A 19,597-nucleotide genomic window follows, 5' to 3' on the forward strand; every position below is an offset into this window, starting at 1 on the left:
AAAATCCTAATTGATGCACTTAACATGATGCTTATGAACATGAACTTTAGAGTCGGAAACATCAAGATGAAATCTTAGCTCTGCCACTAGTTAGGCATATGTTATAGGGCAATTTATGTACCCTACCTCAGTCTTAATTTACTTGTCTATAAAGAAAATACAGCAAAACTCACTTTTTAGAGATTATTGTGAGATTTGAATGAAATACTCTCTGTAAAATGACAAGGTTCAGAATGCTAAACTGAATTCCAAACATACTATTTCTTTGACATAAAAAAGATATGAGTTTGATAACGTCTTCATTAAAGTCATAGAGTGACTGGAAGGAGAAGTCTATCCAGATGACCATCAAGATGGAGAATAAGTCATTCCCCAGACTACTTATCATTTATACTTCATATTACGGTCAATTAAAAGAGAGGATACTCATAGAGTTCGTAAAACTTCTCTTCCCCTGAATATATTTCATAATCGGAAGGTTTTGATTCTTCTTTTCTCTTTCAAGTCTGGAAAACTGTAGCTAACCTAGGATAGTCTCACTGAACTATGGATTGAAAAAGATCCATCAGTGTTAGCCACCTATGGTAGAGAAATGCTTCACCAGCAACACACTATTTTCAATTAATGCTGCTGATCACAAAATTGTCTGTGAATGAAAATGCTTTCGTCAAAAACAGAAACATCAATACTTATAAACTGGAGTTTGTCGAAAACAAAAGCAAAATTGAAAATCAATGCACATAGAAAGGAATTCAAATTGGATTAGGCTAGAAATTTTCATACAGCACTAGCTTCTTTGTGAACTCATTATAATTCAGAAAGTCTCAAGTATCAGCATATTGACTTGGTTTTACATTGCCATGAAATTAAAGTTGTACAAAATAATATGCAACTATTATAGATTTGCTCTAATTTTATAAATAAAGAAACTGAGCCAGAGTTTTACTGGCTTGTCTAAAATAACAATATATACATACACACATGCACACATTTATAGAAGTTAGGAACATCAGCATTTAAAAGTTTTCCTAGGTTCTTCTTACTCCTCTATATCCATTTCCTCAATTAGTGGATTTTAATTTTTAAATGGAATTAAAATGTCTCTAAGTAGCAACCCTTGCCAACTTATTTCAACATTGCAACAAATATTCCAGAAAGCACTGACAATGTCAAAAATCCACACGATCCCGAAAACAGAAAGAGACATCACTAATAATAGCAACTTAAAGGGAATTTCCATAAACCATAAAGTTGATAAAGCTGAAAGCAATAAGGAGCACCCACATGCCACTTCTTGAAACACAGCAGCCTTGTTTTCCCAAAAAAAAGTAAAAGAAAAAACTTTTTAAAAAAATAATAATCTCTACTGTTTACCCTATTTTGCATAGAATCAGAGAAAGTGCAGCTAATCCTTTATCTTAAGGTACTGATTTTTTTTAAGTAGTGAGAGTATTATTTGAGTTCATTCTCATCTCTCCATATTTATTCAGAGATGATAACATCCTGGTAATGAAAAGGGTAGTATACAGTGTCTATAGGCATGTGGGATGGGAGAAGGCGGGAAGAGGGATGATAAAATTGGAATACAGAAGTGCATTTTTTCCTCACAGGTAAACTATCCAAGAGTAAGGAGAACACAGGAAGCTGCCTGATAATTTTACACATTGAGTGTTGTAATTTTTACCAATTTTGTTATGAATTCTGTGAACACAAACCTCTTATTTAAAAATATCGTTTTTATATATTTCTCCTGGTTCTAGAATAAGTAACTGGAAAATGAAGAAGAGGGACCTATATAAGACTGAGGAAAATAGATTACAGCAAAGGCTAAAGAGAGTATCAGTCTCAGTACTCAGAGAGGGTCATAATTCTGAAAATGATTTCTTACAGGAACCAGAAGTTATTTTTACAAGACATTTATGCATCTTTAATAAAGCCCAGGAATAATAAACCACAAAGAAAAGCCTTGATGCTGAGATGAAAGGTAATAGAGTAAGGTAGGAGATTGCAAAGAAATTAAAATGTAAAAATATAATTAAAATCCATAGTTGAGGAAGTTAACTACAGAAATAACAGAGAAAAGTCTTTCATAATTTAGAGGAAAATGCAGAAAGCATACCCATTCCTATCTAATTACAGAAGGAAGGAAGGAAGGAAGGGAGGGAGGGAAAAAGAAAGGAAGGAAGGGAGGAAGGGAGGAAGGAGGGAAGGGAGGGAGGGAATGAGGGAAGAAGGAAAGGAAGGAAGGAAGGAAGGAAGGAAGGAAGGAAGGAAGGAAGGAAGGAAGGTGGGTGGGTGAAGGGAGGGAGAAAAATTTAAAGTTATGAAGTAAATGGGGCCCTACTAAAGAAAAATATTTCTAATAACAAAAAGCCCAAAATTTAATGCAAGTATTCATGAGAAATATATGGGTTTTCCCACCATAATGTAAAAAATAAAATAAAAATAAATAAAAAACCCCTAAGCACAGAGAGGCAGAAGTTGGGAACACATATGAACTATGAGTAGTCAATACAAGATCTTGAAAAAATGTAGACCAGCAGCCATAGTATTTGTGCAGAGCTTCTCAAAGTGAAGTTTCTCTCTAGGTAAAGCACAGGATTTGCCTCAATAGGCTCCTAACATGGACAAGAAAGGGTGCCAGTTAACTCCTGCCTACTAAATCACAAAGATGTTCCTAAAAAATTCTGGACTGACAATTAAACAGATAAAAACAAGAGGACTGACGACTTTGAACATCTCATCATAACTGTGTTAGGAAACAACATACCAACATTTAGAAATTTGAAGGGGGAATTAAACAAAAAATAAACACTGTAATCATAGAAGTCTATTACCAGACAAAATGTACATCATACTTTTTAGAGAAAAAATAAATGGAGATAAATGTTATAGCCAGCGAAGGTTCGTATATAATCTTGGCCTTACCTAAGTAATCATAAAACATACTTAGAAATTTATTCAAGCTAAGAAAGAAATTAATAGTATTGAACAGTTTAAGAAAGGAAAATCCTAGTGTTAAATGGCTGCAGGTGAGTAGAAGAAAAATAGGTAAGTTTTAATAAACAAAAATAATTTTATAAATATGACCAAATAATTAAATGCAGATATATAAACAATTATTTAAGGAGAAGACAGAACATTTGAAATAATTACTTAACTATAATGTTATCAGAACTCAAGATTATATTAACAGACTAGGAAGGGGAGAATTAGTGTAAATAAATTTGTCTCAGTCGTTACTGCACATGGAGAAGAGGGCCGTATTTCATTCTTGATTTTTACTACTTAGGGAAACTATTTTAAAGAATAAATTTACCTTGCCATTGCCTGATTTTTGTTACTCAGAAAAGATGGATGACAAAAATGTAGGCTTTAGCCTGTCTGTTAAAAGGCTTTTTCTCCTGCTTACAGGACTTCATTCTTTGAGTTCCAGGGAAGCTGGTGTGGGAGAGTGAACGGATGGAGCCTTAGACAAGCAATGACTGCCCTCTCATCAGGGAAGGCAGAGATGGGGCACTAACTGTTTCCCTCCACCCAGACCTATCAGGCGTTTCTGGCTATTGATTGGTTGGTGGTAATTAATCCTACCAGCAGAATCTTTCAGTCATCATTTTTGTTTTTATTTTTTTCAATATAATGGCAATTTATGAGACACTGGGGCTGCAGCTTCCGTATCACATAAAACAGTTCTTAATGAATATTTTTAAGCTGGAGAGTGTTATAGTCACAGTTTGCTATAGCTCTGGCAGCATAGTGTATGACAGATTGTTGAGGGGACAAACGCAAAGCAAGGAGACAAGTTAAAAAGCTACAATCGTCAAGAGACAATAAGAGCCCAAACCAAGGTTATGACATTGGGAACAGAGAGGAGGGGAACAGTTTCGAAGGGTAATTAATGTACATACAACACCGTCAGATCCTGAATTGGATGGAGAAAGTGAGATGGAGAAGATAAGATGTCTGATTTGGTTAACTGGAGGAAAGGACACGACGACGTGTACTGAGGTAGAAATTCAAGAGGCAGGAGCCTGACTGGGGGAAAAATTAGTCCAAATATGAACTGGCAGGACATGTAGTTTCCAGGGAAGATCTACAGTCTAATAGATGTTTTTCATATTACTTATCTCATTTAAATTTTTCAAAAGCTCTTTGAGGTTGCTGTTATCTCGATATAACTGCTAAACAGACCCTGGGGTTCATAGGGGTTAAGCGACATTCAAAATTACACAGGTAGCAAAAGACAAGACTAAAATTCATGTCTTCTGGTTTCAGGTTGCATTGCTTTTTCGCTGTATGATAATGTAGCAGCATATATAGTGGGTATTTACCCTTGATACAGACTAAGTTATAATTGGCTCCAGGGATCAAAGGATCAATAAGAAATCCAAGAAATGAATCAAGAAGCATCAAGGAAATAAACAAACAATGAAAACCTACATTGACATTTCAGTTCATAAGAAATGAAGGAGTACTGATGCAAACTTTTGTTGGAATGCTCTAGGTTAGACCATCACATGGACATCATAATTAGTAGGATCAAGGATATAAATAATGTGGATATCAGTGATCTAGCTGAAAAGGAAGTGCCTTGCCGCCCATACAGTTAATTCCTTGTTTCATTCATTTCGATGCAAACACAAACAGTATGTCTGGAAAACACTTGCCATGTTCAAGACAGTTTTAAATTGTCAAGCTTTTTTTTTGGAATACACTTATGGAGCACATTAAATCAGTTATTTTGTGTTGGAAGATATAATTTTATGTCATACTGCTCGAATGAAATGCCATACTGCCTTTCTCAGCAGTCTTCATTGGCTAATAATTCAATTATAAACACAATTCATTATTTTCATGTTAGATTAGAAAGTCTTTTGCATTGACTTGAGCTATCTCCCCAGAGCAAATGGTGCCGTTTATAAAAGGCCAAACCACAGGGTGGAGCATTGAGAGTATGAAGCATCATATAAAATTTAACTGCGTTAAGTGGAAATCTGCCTTCCAGCAAACTGCTTATCTCCAGCTATGGGTAGATAAAGGCCAATGCATGGCAGCTGGGAGGGGACTCCTGCAGTCCCTTTTTCTTTACTTCATTGGGTTTTATAATTTATCGTCTTCAGTGTATTCTTTCCCCAGTTTTTCCCTGTCCCCCAGCGAGGCTGCTCTAATTCTGTGATTGCCTTCCTTGAGCCCTTTTGTGGATCCTGAACCTGCTGTTTTCCAAGCTCAGCTGAAACCATTTGCTTCTATTTGTTTCTTTTTGTACTGTAGGATCTTTATGAAAGGGGTTACAAGAAGTCATGCAGGGAGATACATGATGAATTATCTACTGACCAATAGCATCAGAAATGGGCATATGAGTACATTTCACTTTCATGGGCACAAGCACAAGCAATTTTTGCCACTATAAATAAAATTTCTTCTGATATTTCAGTTGAATGGTCTCTCTTTGCTTTTAAATCTCGGAACATTTGTTCAACATTATGTTACTTTCCTGAAAGGTACAGCAAATGAAATTGCTAAAGTTACTCCTGCTAATGGTCACTGGCATTGAATTTTAGGTGTTAAACCAAAGGTGTCTTCCACCAAGTGTCACAATTTTAAGACTATTTAGTCCAGCAAATCCTGATGAAGTCTTAATGCATCATCAGGGCCTGGTGCCTCAATATTTCTTTTTCATTCTGAATACATGCAGTTCATTTTCTTAATTTTTTGCATGTACCCAGTAGTATCTTAGGAGTACATAAGACCAATATTAAAGATTCTCTAGAAATATAAAATCATTTCTGGTTTTATTTTGGTAATTATATTACAGTGTATATTGTTTATCTGGAGTAATGGCCTCTTGAAACCTATACAGGCCTTTATATAAATAAATATTTTGTAAGGAGAAAAGTTGATTTTAAAATATTTGGTATAATGTTATTATTAACAGAATAGTTAGTCAAATTGCTAACCTAAAAACACAAATTATTCTTTTAATGTCAATAGTTTTTGTTTGCTAGAGCCAACTAATCTTTTTTTAAAAAAAAGATTAAATCTTTTCCTTAAAATAAAAAAAGTAAATATAAAAAATAGAATCAAAACTATTTGGCAGTACTGTTTTAAGCAATTATTGTTTTCCTTTCTATTATGAGCAGTCATTGTATTTTTCACTTTACTCTTCTGATCATTGAGCATTGTCTAAACACTGCTATCCCCTTCTTCACTGGATAATTTCCAAAATATCCTCCCAGAAAAAGTCAGGATTCAGTGACAGGCTGTCTCAAAGCAGTTATCTGCTTAACAATGCAACTAGAATGACAGTTGAATGATGCATTGGAGAGAGTGCTATATCGAAACTCTTAAAATCTGGTTCCACTCATCAATAAGCCTAATAAACTTGGCCTCAGTTTCTTTATTTTTAAAATAAGAAGAGTTTTGTATTGTCTCTAACGCCCTATATTTATAAAATACTAAGTATTTAAAAAAAACTGGTTCATTAATGTTTGCAACCTTAAACACAAATCATTAGTAAGTTAAATTGAATAGACGTGGATGCAATACAGCAAAATCTAAAAATCGGTTAAAGAAAGAATTGAATTCCACCATTCAATATTCTTAATCAGCTATATTTACTGTTTCTGCAATCATTTATACTTTTTATCTGGTAATTATTAGAGTACTTTTTAAATAAATTTGACACAATATTTATTTTTAGATGTTAAAATACAATTTCGGTTATGTTCTAAATCCAGTTAGAGTTTTCCAAGGGCTTACGTAGTTCTAGTTGTTTGTCATTTTTAAAAAGAAATTAAATATTTGAATCTCCTACAACTTACTTTCTATCTGAAAGAATCACCACAACTTCCAGAATAACCTAATTTGCACCAATGAGAACCTCTAAATTTTGTTTTTAGGAGCTCTGTATTAAAATATACTAAGTAAAATTATATGAAGTGCTATTTATAGTAAATATAATCTATTTGCATTTTAGTTTCATATTTATAAGTACTATTCTTTATTTTTAAAATGTAAAAAATATTGCAATCTTTGTCAAACTGCAATACTCAGTAGGTGTCTCCGATCACACTGTGAGACAGAACAAATTATTGATGAACTCTAATCTAAAGTATTTTTAGGGAAATTAGGTAAACTTTAAGCCATCCTCCAAAAATCTTTACTTAATCTGGAGTCCCACAAACTTCCAAATACAAGTGGGAAAATAACTTTTGTTCATAAAGAATGGTGCAGACTTTTAGAAGGGTCTACAGTTGATTCTGAGGGACTTAGAATTTACATATACAAAGGCCTTTGGTGTAGAATGGGCTGCCAGAGACTGAAAACCAGCAACTAATTAAATAAATATATGTGGCAATTGCATTTTCAACTTGTTATGGCATTACAAGTTATTATTATTTTTATATTCATTGAAAAATAATTCAAAACTGTGATCCTCTTTAAATATTGGAAAAGAGTGCTCTCTGATCAGTTTCCTCAGAAATACTCCTCAACACAAAAAAGGTCATACATGACAAGCCTACAACTGACATTATCCTCAATGGTGAAAAGTTGAAAGCGTCCCTCTAAAATCAGGAACAAGACAAGAATGCTCACTCTCACCACTTTTATGTAACATAATACTAAAAGGCCTAGCCAGAGCAATTAGGCAAGAAAAAGAAAAAAAAGTCATCTAAACAGGAACGGAAAAAGTAAAACTATCTTTGTTCGCTGACCAAATGATCTTATATATAGAAAACCCTAAAATGTCTATAAAAGCTAACCAAAAGACTGTTAGACATTAAATGAATTCAGTAAAATTGAAATTTTCAGGTGATAAAATCAACATATTAAAATCAATAGCACTGCTATATACTAATGACAGAATATCTGAAGAAGATATTATGAAAACAATCTCATTTACAATAGCAAAAAATAAAAAAAATATAAAGCCTAAGCAATTAAGTGGGAAGATATTCCATGTTCATGGATAGGAAAAATTGATATTGATAAAATGTCCATACTACCCAAAGTAATTTACAGATTCAATGCAATTCCTATCAAAATTTCAATGTTATTCTTCACAAAAACAGACAAAAAATTTAGAATTTGTATGAAACCACAAAATTCCCTGAATATCCAAAGCAATCCTGAGCAAAAAGAAAAAAAGCTGGAAACATCGCAATACCGGATTTTAAAGTGTATTACAAAGCTATAGTAATCAAAACAGCATGGCAATTGCATACAGACACATTTGCCAAATGGACAGAATAGAAAGACCAGAAGTAAATCCATGCATTTATGGTCAATTCATTTTTGACAGTTACCAAGAATACACAATAGAGAAAGAATAATCTCTTCAATACATGGTATTGGGAGAACTGAACATCCACAAGCAGAATTAAATTAGCCCCTTCTCTCACACTATATAGAAAAGTTAACTCAAAATGGATTAAAGTCTACTTTAATTATAAAATGAAAAATTAACCAAGTAAAGAGACAACCCACATATTTAAAGAAAATATGTGCAAACCATACATTTTTAACCCATATATTTAAAGAAAATATGTGAAAACCATACATTTGGTAAAGAGTTAATATATAAAATATAGAAGGAACTGAAACAACTTAATAACAAGAAAACAAATAGCCCAATGAAAAAATGGGTAAAGGACCTAAACAGACATTTCTCAAAAGAAGACATACTAATGGCCAACAGACATATGAAAATGTGCTCAACATCACTAATCATAAGGGAAAGGCAAAGTAAAACCACAATGACATATCACCTCACACCTGTTAGAATGGCTATTATCAAAAAGATGAAAGATAACAGATGTTGATGAGGATGTTCAGAAAAGGGAATCCTTTTACATTATTGATGTAATAACAGTATGGAGATTCCTCGAAAATTGAAAATAGAACTACCATATGATCTAACAATCCCACTTCTATGTACATATCCCAAAAAAGCAAAATCAGTATGTTGAAGAGATAACTGAACTACGTTCATTGCAGCATTATTCACAATAGCCAAGATGTGTAATCAACCTACGTGTCACACTGACTGATGAATAAATAAAGTGTGGTATGTATACACAATGGAATACTATCCAGTCTTTAAGAAGAAGGAAATTCTGTCATTCATAAAAACATGAATGGACATCGAGGCATTATGCTAAATGAAATAAGCATAGTACAGAAAAATAAATACTGCATAACCTCACTTGTATGTGGAATCTATAAAAGCCGAACTTGTAGAACTAGGTAGTAGAATGGTGTAAGGCTTGGGATGGGGAGTAAGGAAGATGGGGAAAAGAGGAGATGCCAGTCAAAGAGTGCAAAGTTTCAGTTAGACAGGAGGAATGAGTTCTAGTGATCTATTGTGCAGCATTGTGACTATGGTAAAAAAAAATATATATATTTTGAAATTGCTAATAGAGTAAATTTTAATTGTTCTTACCACCAAAAAATGATAAGGATGTGAGGTGATGGATATGTTAATAAGCTTGACTTACTCATTCCACAAGATATACATATATCCTAACATATCATTATACCCCATAAATATATACAATTATTATCTGTCAATTTAAAAAATCTTTCCTCCATTGAACTCATGCTGAAACTATGACTCTTCTTTTTCTCATCTTAAATTAACATATGTACAGGAGGAAACTAATATTTGTCAGTCAAGATTTATTTTTGGCTGGGAGCAGTGGCTCACTCCTGTAATCCCAGAACTTTGGGAGGCCGAGGTAGGCAGATCACTTGAACTCAGAAGTTGGAGACCGGAGACCAGGCTAGGCAACATGGCAAGACCCTGCCTCTACTAAAAAATCAACAAACAAACAAACAAACAAAACACCTACAAAAATAGCCAGTGTGGTGGTGTACGCCTGTGGTGCCAGCTACTTGGGAGGCTGAGCTGGGAGGATCACTTGAGCCCCAGGGATGGAGGTTGCAGTAAGCCGAGATCACGGCACTGCAACACTGCATTCCAGCCTGGGTGACAGAGTGAGACCAAAAAAAATTTTCTTTTAAGATTCATTTTTGTTATACATTACAAGTAAGGCATAAAGAAATACAGTATCAGTATATTTTATCTAACAATATATTGTGTTTCACTGCTTTTGTTTAACAACTTGGAATATAAAGGCTGTTTGCAATGCAGGAATAAACTTTTTGTCAATAAAAAACTGCATTTAATAAAAAAACTATGCAGTGCCTGCGTGCACATCTAGCAAAACAGAAAAAGAGAGAAACGATGTATTGATGAAATGAATTAATACTAAACATGTAAATTGCCATTGCCTTTGGAACTGAGATTATAAATTTGTTTCATAGTCAACTGAGGTGTGATTAACATTTAGGTACAAGGGTTATTTAACATTTAAGCACAAAGATTTCTCCATGAGTTACTTTGGATTTATAGGATCATTCTTACCAGCATTTCTTTTGAAGCTGTGTCTTATGGAAGACGAGATGTTCAAGCACGTTATTCAACTGAGGACTGTTATTCTGAACACAAGACCAAGCAGCAACACAGTGCCAGAGCAGGTGGTTAATTTCATATCCTCCCTGATTAAATTGCAAATGTTTCAGGAATTAAAATATAAAAATATATGAGAAAGAGTACTCTGACTTGAACAAACATGAAAATAAATTTTAAATATACAAATGAAAATGCATATTCTCTTACACTTTATATTTCACCAAGTGGACCAATTTACATAAGCATATTTTTGAAGTACATACAGTTAACCTGAACCTAATGTATGTATTTTTCACATGGGTCTCTTGTGTTCAATGATATCAGCTCTACAATACAGCAAAAATTCTGGATCACATAAGGGATAGCTATTAGACACAATTGTGGTTCGTAGATTCTATGTGACTTAGTTCTCCCTGACACTTGAGAAAGAAGGAATGGGGAAAGTTTGAACCAAATGCTAACAGCAAATTATGTTTTAAAATGTGGATTTCTACGTTAAGGACCAAAATGTATGCCTAGCAAGTCATCGTCAATGTCTGTTAAGTAACTGTTCTTAAAGCCTAAAAATTCAGATAACAAATAAGCTGTTGTTTAGTTTTTCCTTAGAGTGCTTCCCAACAGTTTTATATATTTAATTGGTCTACTAAAGTAATTGGTAGAAAATGATGACATAGCACTCTCTGAATTTTTGCCAACAGCGAAGATTCAAATACACATCCTGTGATAGGTACTCAAATTGTTAACTTAGTTGATATTTTGTGATTTTTATGTTAAAATGAAACACTTAGAATCTATAGGGCTTCATAATTCTTATTTATTATATAAAACAACATCAGGACTACAATTTCAAGATAATTTTTATGTTGAGTACTTTTCAGATAGAAGGCAAGAAGTTCATACATAAATTTTAAGCTAAGATATTTTAAGTTTCTAATAAAGTGTTTAGTTAAGTCCCATAGTTGTGTATTTATCTACTTTATGTCAGGAATTCTGTTAGATTCTGGAGATAAAGACATGAGGAAGACAACATCTTTACAAAGCTACTGACTCTGGGGAACAATAATTCAGAAAAGCAAATGAAAACAATTCAGTGTTGACAGTGTTAGAACACACCACAGAAAAGCACTATTCTAAAATAATGTAAAGCATTAGTCTGAGACATACTGACTTCAGTAAGTCCACATGTAACTCAATTTTCTGCTTTATGGTAGGGTCTACCTCAAAACTGGAACCCATATAAATGAAATTCTTTTCTCAAATTGCTCTAGTTGTCTCAGCCTGGATGCCTGACAATCCTCAGATTGCAAACTTATTTTGAATAAATAGGTAAATAAATATGTTTGACAAGTTAATGGGTGCAGCACACCAACATGGCACATGTATACATATGTAACAAACCTGCACGTTGTGCACATGTACCCTAGAACTTAAAGTATAATATTAAAAAAATAAAAATAAAACAAGAATAAAAAAAAACTTCGGAGTGACTCGAATGGTTAATTTATAATAAATATTATTTTAATCATAGATATTGCAGGACTACATAAACTATTCAATTAGGTCAACCATTCTTGCATTAATGTATTTATGTACCATCATCAGAGAAAATTCAGAAAGCATTTGGTAAAGAAAAAAATCAGGATTTAGACAACGAACAAGATTTGAGTTCTATCTTCAATTTTATATTATGCCAATTTTACACATCGTGGAGAAATAAAAAGCATCCTCTCATGTCTGGGATTGATTTGACATACTATTACAAGCCGGTCTGACACAGCCAGGTTATTTTGATCTCCTATTGGACATAAACTCACAAGATAGCAATTTTGGACAATATTACTCTGAGACCATAAGAAATAAACAAAGCCACTTGACAATTTGTTTCTAAGCACAGATATAAACAAAGTCACTCTGCCACCCACAAAATACCTAATCACAGAATTGCCCCAACTTTTTGACAGCATCAAACCTCTAGAGAGAACCCTTACTTCCTTAGACTCTTCCCAAGATCATCCAAATAAAGTCCAAATCCTCTAGTAGATTCCTTCTAACACTCTCTTATTAAGACATCCCATAGTTCCTTGTGGTATGTATCTCTCTCTCTCTCTCTCTCTCTCTCTCTCCCTCTCTCAGCAACAAGTAATAAACCCAATATGTCTAATTGCAGATGTGCTCCTAGTGGCCTTTGGCAGTAGAACATTGACATCATCAAGAGGAAAGGAACCTGCCACACCTGCGAATTTTCCAGATAGGTAGGGCTTATTAGTTAGTCTCAGGAATTTTATGTATTTCAAGCATTTTTTTTTTTTTTTTTTTTTGAGACAGAGTCTTGTTCTGTTACCCAGGCTGGAGTGCGATGGCATGATCTTGGCTCACTGCAACCTCTGCCTCCCGGGTTCAGGCAATTCTCCTGTCTCAGCCTGCCAAGTAGCTGGGATTACAGGTGCCTGCCACCACACCTAGGTAATTTTTATATTTTTAGTACAGACAGGGTTTCACCATTTTGGTCAGTCTGGTCTTGAACTCCTGACCTCAAGTGATGCACCCGCCTCTGCCTCCCAAAGTGCTGGGATTACAGGCATGAGCCACCATGCCCGGCCCATCAAGCAATCTTCAGCAAGAAACATTTTTCCAAAAAAAAAAAAAAAAATTTATCAAACTTCAATGAATTAATGTAATGATGATGACTATGTGATTTAATACAATCATCACATATATCATCAGTGCAGAAGACCAAGAGTGAGCAATGTTGCTTACTCTTGAGTTCTGGGCCTTCACCCTAAATCAGTCCTGCTCAAGGTGTGGTTGGCAGATAACTGCCATTTGCAAACTGTTAATGAGAGCACAAAAAATGAAAAATACGTATTTAGAAACTTTCATAACAATTTGAAAAATAATTATATATATTCAGTCTATTAAAAATTAAAGCTTGTGTTTTTTGGTCTTTTCTATTTTAGTTTTCAGTAATTTGTTGTCATTATTATTATATTTTACAAAACTATCCATCTGTAATGGTTTGGAAATTTAAAAATAAATTAGGAGAGATCTTTTACCACAGATAGTTTGAAAAGCACTGAGCACTGCCTTAAATGACACCCAGGGAACTTTTTTCCCCTCCCTTTCTTCCTTCTTTCTCTCCTTCCCTCCCTCTCTTTGTTCTCTCCCTCCTTACTTCCCTTCCTTCCTTTCTTTTTTGGCTTTTATAACCACTTCCCACAGTTCTTTCATCTCCCTCCCTTGCTGTCCAGCTTTGGGCTATCATTTGTAGCTGGAACAATGCCTACTTTGAGAAGCCCACCTACAAAAGTGTTGTTAATCTACAGTTGGCTGAAAATTCAGATAACAACACCAGTTTAGATTTTATGAAAATTTAAGTACATAAATTATGAGTGTCTGACTAGGCTCTCTTTTATAATAGAAATGAGCTTTGAAGCATGGGCTCTATTTTGGCTGCTCAGGGACAGCTTTCTGGGTTTCATGGCAATGGTTGACATTGCCATGAAAGGATCTTCCAATACAAAGTGTTACCTGGATAATTTGACGTGAATCATAGGATAATGCTCCTAATTTTAAGGAGTTTATGTCTCAGTCTAATAATTCCTAGTAACCATTTACAATTACAGGACAGCACAAAATGTCCCAAACTTAGGTAATGCCTTTGGCTTATCAAAAAGTATTAGAGAATGAGACTGCTAATCATACTAGAATGTAAACTCTGTCTTTGCTAGTTTTCAGAGAACTATTTGTACTTCAGAACAGATGAAACTATTTAATAAAAGGTCTACTGCATTGTAGCAGGGTTTAAATCTACCTTTTCCAAAGAACTATTATTACTACCAAGTGACAACTGTGCTTAGAAAATTTAGCTTTTGTTCTTGCGATAGTTTACTGAGAATGATGATTTCCAATTTCATCCATGTCCCTACAAAGGACATGAACTCATCATTTTTTATGGCTGCATAGTATTCCATGGTGTATATGTGCCACATTTTCTTAATCCAGTCTATCATTGTTGGACATTTGGGTTGGTTCCAAGTCTTTGCTATTGTGAATAATGCCGCAATAAACATACGTGTGCATGTGTCTTTATAGCAGCATGATTTACAGTCCTTTGGGTATATACCCAGTAATGGGATGGCTGGGTCAAATGGTATTTCTAGTTCTAGATCCCTGAGGAATCGCCACACTGACTTCCACAATGGTTGAACAATGAGAACACATGGACACAGGAAGGGGAACATCACACTCTGGGGAATGTTGTGGGGTGGGGGGAGGGGGGAGGGATAGCATTGGGAGATATACCTAATGCTAGATGACGAGTTAGTGGGTGCAGCACACCAGCATGGCACATGTATACATATGTAACTAACCTGCACATTGTGCACATGTACCCTAAAACTTAAAGTATAATAATAAATAAATAAATAAAAAGAAAATTTAGCTTTGCTAGTGAGCAAAGGACAGAGTGGAAAACTCAATCCAGCGTTCTGGCTCTGCTATCCAAAGAGCTAATTAAGTGTACCATTTGTCAAAGTCAATGGAAACCCTGTGTCTGGATCACTTAAAAAGACATTAAAAAGAGAAATGGGGTCCAAGAGCAGAGGAAAGGAAATTTCCTATTCTTAAGTGGAACCCATGCTCATATGGCATGTATCCTAATGTATCGTAATATCCTATAAAACTTTCAATGCAATTTTGGTAGCACTTTGACAACAAATTGAGTAATTATGCCTTTATTCCAATGCATATAAGAACACTAAAAATCAAATACTTTACAGTGGCCAAAGTATAGTGCTATGGACCTTTTAGCTTTATCAAATGATAAGGGCTACAGGAATAAATTCACAAATCCTCTGCTATAATATACTAAAACAATCATAAGGAAAGGAGATGAGATTAATGCAAATGTATCTATTTCCATTTCTATCACTTTTATGTCTTTTTTCCTCTTTCCTTTCCCAGGTGAGAGAGATGGGTATTGAATGAGTAAATAGTCAACTGATTGGAAAAGCTAGCTGTACTGGAGAAACTGGGCTGAAACTGGGGAACTTTAAGATATGCAGTCCAGCACTGACTGAGTGCTGATTAGCCAAATCAGTAATTTTAGTAGCACTGTGGCTATGCTATCCTATATTTATAGTCTTTATATTATGAGATAAGAGGAGGAGAAAAAGAAGGGCAATAAACCTGATAGGTCAAACTCTGTTATAATCCCCTTACAGGATCACATAGATAGAGCTGAAATAGAATTTAGAAGAGATTGAATCTAAGCTTTGTTCTACAAAGTGGAAAAAGGCACAGAGAGATTTAGTGACTTGTCCCACTCTAAGCTGATATGTCCCTTTCATGTATTGACAATTTTGCCCCTTCTAATTCAGGCTGAGCTGTACAGCAGTAAGCTTCCATTTGCTTGCTGTGTGTGTGTGCACCAAGAGTGACAAAATGGATTCATTCTTAAAGAGAATCAGAATCAACATTGACAGTTGCCTACCTCACAACCAGACCATTCACATTGCCAAGATTTCATAGAATCCTATTTGTTTAAAGGAAGAACATTCCAATCACAACAGTAAGCCAACATAGTTACATCCTTAGATGAAAATATTATAGGTCACTGTTTAGGGTAAAGTGAGGTCCTAAATATATATTTTCAGTAATTATTATTCATGTTTGCATGGCATTTAATAATTTTATAAGGCACATGCTGGTTTTTTTTTTTCTGCAATCTTTATAACAACCCTGTAAAAGAGTTAGGGCAGACTGATGACGGTGATGATGATGATGATGACTATGACAATAATGACGACTTTTTAAAGATATGCAAATGGAAGTTTGGCGAGATTGGTGGGCCTCTCGTAGATCACAGAACCAGTTCATAAGCATGTCTGTTCTCTTCATGATCAGTGCTCTTTCTGTTGTTCGATATCTTTCATTATCTATTTACTGCTAAAACATTTTTTTATACTTAAAAACAGATCCCTTTCTCACATGAGGCATTTTGTGCTCATTAGTAATTATAACCAGAAGGCTCAATTTACTTGGTAAATGTCACTTGTTATATAAATGGTGAACTAGTAATTTGCCAAAGAGAAAACACTTAGGCCCAGAAAGGTTACAAATAGATGTGTTGGAATGTTTTTTCTTATATATTTCATTTATAGCCAATTTTAGAAAGGGCTTACAGGAAACGAGGGAAAATTATAAGGTAACACATAATATTATCTAAAAACAGACTCTTCCTCAAATTTCCTTAGGTGTTTCAACTCGCATAATGTTAAATGTTTTTTTCCTTTTTTAGAAGTTGTAAGAAAAACAAATTTTCTATTTATAAACTGTAAAATAATAAATAAGTTTAACAAAAAAATAAAAGAAGTTTTTGAAATGCTTACTGGTCTTTTTTGGAAAATATGTGAGGAAAGAAGAAGGTATTATGGCATTACCCCATTTAAAGTAGTAGAGTTATATATTGATACCTCCTACTCATCCTATTAACTACTCTCCAGGAACTGTGCAAATGGTTGCATGAAATTCGTGTCTTTGCTGTTCACCCCTCCTCCACAGCTAAACTCATCATTCTTCAATGTCTACTGTATTGATAAGCACCATTACTTAATCATAGTAATGATATCTGATGCATCAGGCAACAGGATATACCCACCATACCAGATTACTCACCATATCAGAATCTGTGTTCTCATATCTTTTCTTATCTTCCACAGGGCTAAAAATGGATTCAGAACGGAGTTCTCTTTTACCTATAATTTCCGAGGCTTTCAGGATGAATTGCACATTTGAAAAGATGTTTGGATACTTGTGATATGATGCTCCAGAGAAAGAAAGTGCTATTGTAAGAAAAATCATCTGTGAGAAATAATTTATTAATATTTTGCACTGTGTTTCATTTGTCTTTTAGCTATTAAACTATAATTAAATTCAGTACTTAGATGCAGAAACTGCTAGTTTCCTATTTAAGATTTATAATGTTATGTATGCCCCCTGGTGGTATAATAGAATACTAGACGGTAAATAATTTATACGTAAGAGTTTATATAATTCAGAACAGCAATTTCATAATCATTGAATGCCCAATTAAATATAGTTACTGTTCAACAATGCTTGGAAACTTCCAGATGAAAATAAATCAAGCTATAATAGATGCTGTATTCATAATGGATACTTTGACATTGTAATTCTACAAAGAAATCAATGTCATTGATTCTAGACAAACATTCTCCAGTTTTATTCCTTCTCAAGATGTTATTATTTACAACAATATGTTGTAAATAATAAAAACAAGATGTTATTATTTACAACAATTAGATAATTTAACATAACACCACATTATATTTAACAGAATCATCTCAGTGCTGCTCTTTGTATAAACTTTTAGACAAACTTCGGGTTTTAGTCCATCCACATAATGGAAAAATTAATAATGACCATTCTACTGGACAGCTATGTGGAGAGGTAGCAGCTGCTGATAGCTTCAGGTAGAAAACAGCCTATTGTTAAAGGTAGAGCTGTAACCTAAGGCTCTATTATATTTGGTAAGAGGGCACAATTTGGGGATTTTATTCTTGTATATGAAAGAAAGATTTTTTTTTTGAGGAGGGTATATCCTCAACAACAATCTAATATGAGAACTTGAGCTTTTTACTCAAATAATTTTTCAAAGTTGATCAGCCATAATCATCTGAATATTTGGTAAGTCACTATGCTGAACACTGTGAGGAGTTAAGAAGTGGTTCTATAATTTAATGAAGATATAAAAACAAGTGAAATGTTAGACAAGAATTCCTATTCTATCAGTCTACAGCCACATCTGATTAGGACTTATGCTAATGGTACTAACTGATTAGTCTCCATAACACTTCTGCTATTACCTTCTGTTCCCACCTCCATGACTTTTTTCATCAAATATAATTCCCTTTCTTTATCTTGAGCCTCTCCTTCCCTTATCCTACAACATATTAATATTTTGACTTTGTTTTATCCATCTAAATAAACTATTGACATATTTACATATCAGCATAAATACTTATAGCTAAGCTTTTTTTGAAATAGTTCACAATTTTTGCCTTATGCTTAAATTTTCCCTCGCTGTTTGTTTACCTCCAATCTGAATTCTGCTTCCACCTCTCCACTGGGTATGCTCCCAAGATCAGCAGTGATTTTCTGATTGTAGAAACTCATCATTTTTCAGACCTTCTACTATTTAATACTTCTATGACAATGTTGATCTTGAATTTCTCTCCTTAAACATAATCACTTCCTCTTACCTCCCTTATTTCCCTTTTCCTGGGCCCTGTTACACCAATAATCCATTAAATGTATGTTCCCCAAGATTTCATTCCCAGAATTAGTTTCTCCCTGCCCCTCACCCTCGGCCACATTAACATGGATGACTGTCAATTCTATATCCCAGGCAGGCTTCACTTATTTCCCTAGTTCCAAACCTATGTTTTCAACTGCTTGGTGGGTATATATACCTGAGTGACCTTCAAATTCAATATGTCCAATATTTCTCCAAATTTTTCCTAGTTCAGAACATCATTATCTCAATTCTATTACTCAACATGCAAAACTTCAGCTCCCGCTTGAATTTCTCACTCTTCTTTACATATAGCTTAGATTCAGTGGATCACCAAGTCCAGAACCTTACTAAAATATGAATTTAACTTTCCTGAAATTCAGGGAGGTAGATACTATTACAAATAAGAAAACTGAGTCACAAAAAAGCTCATAAACTTAAGTGGCGAAGTGAAAAAGCAGAATACAGAATGAGGATTACCAGCATCTGGAACAGGGAGTAGGTTGTGGGAACGGATGGGGAAGGGGGAGATATCAGGGTGTAAAGCTTAAGTTAGACAGAAGGAATAAGGTCTAGTGATCTATTTCACAACATGATAAATATAGTTAATAATAATGTATTGCATTTTTCAAAATTGCCGGAAAAAAAAGTAGAGTCAGATTTTAAATGTTCTCACCACAAAGAAACAACAAAAGTATGGGGGTTGGAGGGGCAGTGAGCTGAACAAATGCAATCTGGCCCTGAAGCTGTGCTCTTCAACACTGCACCTATTATCTTTTATGAAAAATAAAATGCAGCTTACGTTCTTTATA

General features: G+C 34.3%; 1 protein-coding gene across 6 annotated transcripts in view; it reads right to left on the reverse strand.

Moving 5' to 3' along the window:
* TMEM232 (transmembrane protein 232) overlaps positions 1–19,597 on the reverse strand; it is a 335,529-nt gene that overhangs the window by 205,087 nt on the left and 110,845 nt on the right. For all 6 annotated transcript variants that reach the window (XM_055112526.1, XM_063604589.1, XM_055112529.2 and 3 more), the window contains 2 exons: positions 17,150–17,316; positions 10,427–10,560 (listed from right to left, as the gene is read on the reverse strand). In XM_055112526.1, coding sequence (XP_054968501.1) covers positions 10,427–10,560; positions 17,150–17,316 — 301 coding nt within the window. The remainder of the gene's footprint in view (positions 1–10,426; positions 10,561–17,149; positions 17,317–19,597) is intronic.

This window comes from Pan paniscus, chromosome 4 (assembly GCF_029289425.2).
Source record: "Pan paniscus chromosome 4, NHGRI_mPanPan1-v2.0_pri, whole genome shotgun sequence".
Lineage (NCBI taxonomy): Eukaryota > Metazoa > Chordata > Mammalia > Primates > Hominidae > Pan > Pan paniscus.